General features: G+C 41.3%; 2 protein-coding genes and 1 long non-coding RNA gene across 3 annotated transcripts; 1 reads left to right on the top strand and 2 right to left on the bottom strand.

Annotated features, from left to right (window-relative positions):
- The first annotated feature begins 88 nt into the window (after positions 1-88).
- On the top strand, positions 89-3042 carry fam98b (family with sequence similarity 98 member B). The gene is made up of 8 exons (XM_014020945.1): positions 89-266; positions 429-577; positions 780-908; positions 1002-1177; positions 1530-1610; positions 1704-1820; positions 1903-2070; positions 2148-3042. The coding sequence occupies exons 1-8, from the start codon at positions 229-231 to the stop codon at positions 2400-2402; spliced, it is 1113 nt and encodes a 370-aa protein (XP_013876399.1). The 5' UTR covers positions 89-228; the 3' UTR covers positions 2403-3042.
- On the bottom strand, positions 2426-4396 carry LOC106526355 (uncharacterized). The gene is made up of 2 exons (XR_001311249.1): positions 3349-4396; positions 2426-3237 (listed from the first exon to the last, which is right to left on the bottom strand). It is a non-coding gene; the product is annotated as an uncharacterized LOC106526355 (long non-coding RNA).
- Positions 4397-4775: 379 nt separating this feature from the next.
- LOC106526354 (tyrosine-protein phosphatase non-receptor type 21) lies at positions 4776-5073 on the bottom strand (the record flags this gene model as incomplete). Its single annotated transcript, XM_014020947.1, is given in 2 exon segments — positions 4776-4784; positions 4853-5073. Coding segments are annotated over 2 exon segments (230 nt in total), but the record flags the coding sequence as incomplete, so codon positions are not given.
- Between the last annotated feature and the right edge of the window lie 719 nt (positions 5074-5792).

Below are 5792 nucleotides of genomic sequence, written 5' to 3'. Positions count from 1 at the left end.
TAATAAAGCATTATTGCATTAGCACAAACTTTTGGAATTGCGGAACTATATATTGTCGACAGCGTTTTCCTCCGATTGAAGTACCTAACCGGAAACGCCCGATGTACGCTCATTTATAGATGTACGCTTGTGGAAATGAATGGGTTCTAATATCGTTCATGTTGACACATTTTTTTTCTTTAGTGCTACCRTGTGTTATTAGATTTAAAACAACAACAGAATTTCACCATGGAGTCTGACATTTTGGACTCTTTAGAGCAGCTCGGGTAAGTGAAATCTTTTTTCAGCAGCATGCGTTGTCTGATTTGGGTTAGCATCGCGTGCTAGGAACTGTCTGTTGACAGAAACCAGCGAGGCTTAATAAACACAGCCTCTGGATCTAACATATGCATGTATTTTTGTCCGTACCTTTGTGGGACGGTCCGCAGTTATGACGGGCCYATGTTAGGGGACAAAGCGCTGCTGAAAGCCGCAGAGGGAGGTCTCTCTTCCGCGGAGTATGTGGAGCTGTGCAAGTGGTTAGCATCCAGACTGAAGCCGCTGTGTGACCTGGAGGAGAGCATCACCTCAGGACCAGGTGAGCTAAGATAATTCACAACTTTATTTAATTTAATTACGCACCAAATAAAAACTGATACGATAATAAGGTATGAGTAAAAAGTTATAAAAATACGATTGGTTGTAACCCATTTCTGTCCTGTATCTATATTTCAAATATTTGCTTAAAGACCACTTTTGCTGTCCATCCATCCGTCCACCCACTTTCATCTTTCTTTTAGATGACATCAGCAGCCTCCAGGTGGACATGAGCGGTTTGCTGAAGGAACTGTACTGCCCTTATGAAGAAGCTATTTCAGGGATTCTTCATGGCAGCACTGCAAACACAAAAGACCATCTCAAGTTTGTCTGTACGTTTTTCAGTCTCTTTCATCCAGTCACTGTGCTGCAAACTGTGTGGACTGGTAAAAGGTTTACAGATTAAAACATGTCTCTTTTCTTAGTGTTTCTGTGCTCCGAGCTTCAGGCGGCTCAGATTGTGAAGAGCAGACACACCTCCGATAAACACAAAGAAGGGGGTCCGGTTTGTCAAGAGCTGTCAGCGATCTGCGGAGTGCTGAAGCTACCAGAGCCCAGAGGACAGGAAGCAGTGGAGTATTTCTCTCAAATACAAAACAAGGTGAGCTTGTTTATACAGGAGCCATTTGTTACAAGGTTTATTTTACCTGAAAGCTAATAGTAAAGATACATGTATTACTTTTTGTTATTAGCATGTCTGTTAAGTGTAAAACAACATATTTGTTGAATTTTCAATATTTTTCAGTGTTTTCAATAAACAGAAAACTGATTTGATTTCCCTGGAAAAGTTCCATTTGTTTACTTTTTATTGAGCTATTTGCAAACAAATTGCTCTTTTCACGTGTTTTAGTGTTTATTTAGGAAAAGAAACTTCTTTTAATAGCTCATTGTAACTGGAAAATTTAAATAAAAGCTAATAAATATATTGATTATTTATTAAAATGTCATTTTAGGTTGAAAAATTACTTGAAGATCTTCCTAATCACTCTGTTGGAAAGCCTGTGTTGAATAAACCTCTCAGCAGTGAACAGTGGGTGTGTAGAGGAATATATCTTAGTATTTTACATCTACATACTTGAGTTTTTTTTTTCTTTTCTTTACTGAAGTCACTGCTTGTCTCTCTGCAGGAAAGGTTGCAGAGCATTAACAAAGTTCTGTCATCAGAGTACGAGTGCCGCCGCAGGATGCTGATCAAACGGCTGGACGTCACCGTTCAGTCATTTGGCTGGTCAGACAGAGCCAAGGCAGGTTCACATCTTTTCTTTGGTAAAAGAAAGAGGGAAAAAATGATTTGCACGTAACAGAATTATTTTGGGGGGCTTTCAGGTGAAGGTGGACAGTATGGCAAGAGCCTACCAGCCGAAGCGACACTCTCTGAGGCCGCAGTCCACGGTGGACATGGCCGAGCTGCTGGCTGCCAGAGAGGACGTCTGTAACGTAGTGAAGACCAGCAGCGGCTCCAGCAGGGAGAARACTGCATGTGCTGTGAACAAGGTACAATACAGCATGTTGCCATTTTTTTAAAGCTTTTTATCGTATCGTTCCCCTCATAAATGTTTTTGTCTCCACAGGTCCTCATGGGAAATGTACCAGACCGAGGAGGACGTCCTGCTGAAATTGAAGCCCCGCCTCCTGAGATGCCACCCTGGCAGAAAAGACAAGACGGCGGAGGAAGAGGCGGTTGGGGAGGCCGTGGAGGAGGAGGTGGCTGGGGTCAAGGTGGGCGAGGCGTTGGGGGAGGTTGGAAAGGAGGAGGCTGGAACCAAGGAGGACACAGTCGACACGGAGATTACGGAGGACACGGAGGGAAGAAGAGACGATACTAGGATTAGCGTCTGAACTTTCATTCATCGGTATACAGAACGTCAACAGTATGAGTTTAATGTTACCTCAGTGTTTATCTGAAGGGAAAGAACTGGCAACCTGCAGGGGAAGACTTTACCTTTTACAGGATTTCATAAAAGTTGCCTTTAATTCATTTTATTTGGTATGTAAGACTGTGTTTTATACATTTTTTATTCTTAGTTTATAGTAAAAGATAATTAGGAAGAAGTCAAAAATAAACTGGCCAGTGCAGATAAACAATTCAAAATTATTACTGCTTATAACTGAAAGTATTTATTTGTTAAAAGGAAGAAAAAAAGCAAAACAAAACTGAGGATAGAGTATAAAGGTTGGACGTCAACACTAAATCTCAAGTACGGATCAAACTTTAGCCATAGTTTGATCCTTCGGTGCATCTTTTTACTGTGAAGCATAGTAATTTAAACTTTGTATTTTAAATTTCATTTACTTTTTAGAAGCTTTACCACACATGAGGAGTGTATATCATGAGACCCTCCTGCATCTGATTTTAACAATAAAAGTCTGTATGTTAGTATAAAATTTCTCTTCATGTTGTATTAAACTGATAAACATCAGATTAGAGAGCACCAGGTGACTCTATAGCTTGATGCAATAATCAGACATCTCCATGGCAATTTTTTGACATTTATAATCAGTAGCATTTCATGCTTTAGCTCAGTGTCATTTTAATTCCACGTTGGAATTGCGGTGGTACTCGATGAGGACTTTGTAGACGAAGGTATACTGAGACAGCGTTTGAACCATCATCATCCTCTGATCACGAAGCATCCTCAGGAACTTTGGGACGTCTAACAGCTGAAAAACAGACCATAAATATTCATACCTGTTTGGATAAATGCACAGCCAATGCAAGATTTAGCTTTTTAAAAACAAAATCTTTTTTTTATTTTTTATAAATGTAGGCACCTCGTCGTGCTCCAGACAAGCTATCATGATTTTAGACAGGATGACGACTCCAGACCGACCCACTCCGGCACTGCAGTGGACCACCACGGGTTTGTTGTGTGAGTTTGTGTGTCTCCTTGTTGACTGGATCTCCTCCAGGTATGCTGGAGGGTAAACAGAGCTGAGAATAAATTGCACAAATAGTACAATTTTCGATTACACCAAGCCCATGTCAATGTAAACCGATACCGAGGAAGCCTTTGAGGTCCTCAGGACAGCTATAGGTAGGCCAGTCTGTGTACTGCAGGTGACAGGCAGTCCTCTTCTCTCCAGTCAGGAGGTGTTGTACTGTAAGCACTGTCTTGGCGTAGCAGCCGGACTGAATGTGTTTCTGTGTGCTGATCTTAAATTGCCCAAAAGTCACAGTGTTGTCTTGTGAGCCAAGTCGGGGCCAGTATCGAAAGCTCTTCTCTCGACCATTTTCCTACGAGAACGGACGACGTAGAAAGGCCAGTTGGGGAGTGAGCTATTTAATATAAAGCTTTGAACCGATAAAATGAACTCACCTGTTCAGCAGTCACCATGGCAATAATAGAAACACCCTGCTCCCACACCATCTGCCAGAAGTCTTGACATGTGTGTGACAGGGGACCCTGTGTTGCGATGTAATGCCACTCTTGTTCGCCTACTTTCACCTAATGACAGGAGACTGATGCTGTAAACCAGTGGTTCTTAAAGTTGGGTCTTGAGAAGGAACTGAAACCTTTGGAAAACCATTGCTGTAAACTGGGGTTGCACCAATAAATCGTCTCGGCCCATTTATGGGCAGAGATTTTCTTAATTTTGGGACATCAGAGATCGGCCAATATAGTGGAAAAGATCGGCTTCTCATTTACTGCCATGAAGGTCTGAAAATCAGACACTGTCCCCTGTTGCTCTGCTGTGAACACTACTTAATGTCTAATTCAAACAAGTTTGTATTGTTTTAAAGGTATTGTTCAATGTTTTTCAATAAAGTAATATGAGCACATTGAAGGTGTACTGTGACCAGACAGAGTCAGTTATTTAAAAAAATCGATATTGGCCAAAATCGTAATCAGCTGGTTGGTAATGATCAGCCAGAAAAGTGCAATTGGTGCACCCCTACTGTAAACATGTCTGTGCAACTTACTCTAACCCAACGATACCCAACACAAATTGGGAAAGAGAGACAAAAACAAGGGGACGTTGAAACTCATTTTCACTCACTACATACACATAACAAAACACCAAATAACCACAGCTGAAGCATCCAAACCAATGAGTCAGGTGATGGGGCACATGACCCTCTATGAACAATAGAGCTAATCAAGCCTATTGTTAGGCGATGGCCCTCTTGCATGTGACTAACCTGTTTGTCCATGTGGAGGCAGTGCTTATAAGGCTGAGTTCACCTGAAACGCCTCAGACTGAAGTCTCTTGGAGGAGAGATGAAACGTTTCACTAAAGAAGAACCCACTTATTTGTTTTTTCTTTTTGAACTTACTCTAATGTGCGACGCATTGATGTAGCCCATGCTGTTCTCCTCGGTGGGGACCAGCTTCACTCTGGTGTCGTCATAAGGCACGACGTCTTGGAAGCGGTTTTTGTCCACGTATTTCGTATAACCAATGACGGTGCACTCGCTTCCCCGACGACACATTGGGATGCTCTCATATTCTTTGTAAAACTCGCTGTTTTCCATGTGCTCCTCCAGCCATTTACACTGACAGACACAAACAGGTGATTCAGTACAGTGATACAATGAGACCCTCACACTAAGGAGGGTTTCAATCTAGCTTCTGCTGAACTGCCATTAACCATCATAACATTTGTCAGAGCCTATAGGCAACATTCCCATTAAACAATGCAACCCAGAGAGTAGGTGTGCCACCACTATGGGACTGAGCTGTCAAGTGATGCCTGGTATAAAAACAGATCTACAAAAGGCTCCAAGGGGCTCTCTTACCATCACCAAAAAAGCTTGTTGCTGTGATTATTTGTAAATGGGAGAAATATAAAACGACCGTCTGTTACTTTTGGTCAAGACCTCCATGTAAAGCCTTGCCTCATGGTTAAGATGATTACGATCGAAGATGAGAAATCAGCTCACAACTACACAACTAAAAATGTTCCAAGAGCTCCTTACAGTGCCTGTAAACACTGTTTCTGTGCAGTTTATGCAAGTGTCTTTAAATGTATTAACTAAAAATAAGAGAGTATACTTTCACTTTACTTTTTATGTATTTATTAGAGGTATACTTAACAAAGTTTGTTACCTTATACTACAAAATACAGTAAACAAAACCACACTTGGAAAAACATACTTCACTATGCTTAAATACGCTTAATGACATGAACTTGAGGTATACCGGTACTTCTTTTTGGCTGAAAACAAGTGATTGAAACCTTTTCTTAGAACAGGATGTACAAATAATATATATAAA

Source organism: Austrofundulus limnaeus, unplaced genomic scaffold (assembly GCF_001266775.1).
Source record: "Austrofundulus limnaeus strain Quisiro unplaced genomic scaffold, Austrofundulus_limnaeus-1.0 Scaffold273, whole genome shotgun sequence".
NCBI lineage: Eukaryota > Metazoa > Chordata > Actinopteri > Cyprinodontiformes > Rivulidae > Austrofundulus > Austrofundulus limnaeus.
The sequence above is the reverse complement of the archived record's forward strand: the minus strand, read 5'-3'. Positions and strand labels throughout refer to the sequence as shown.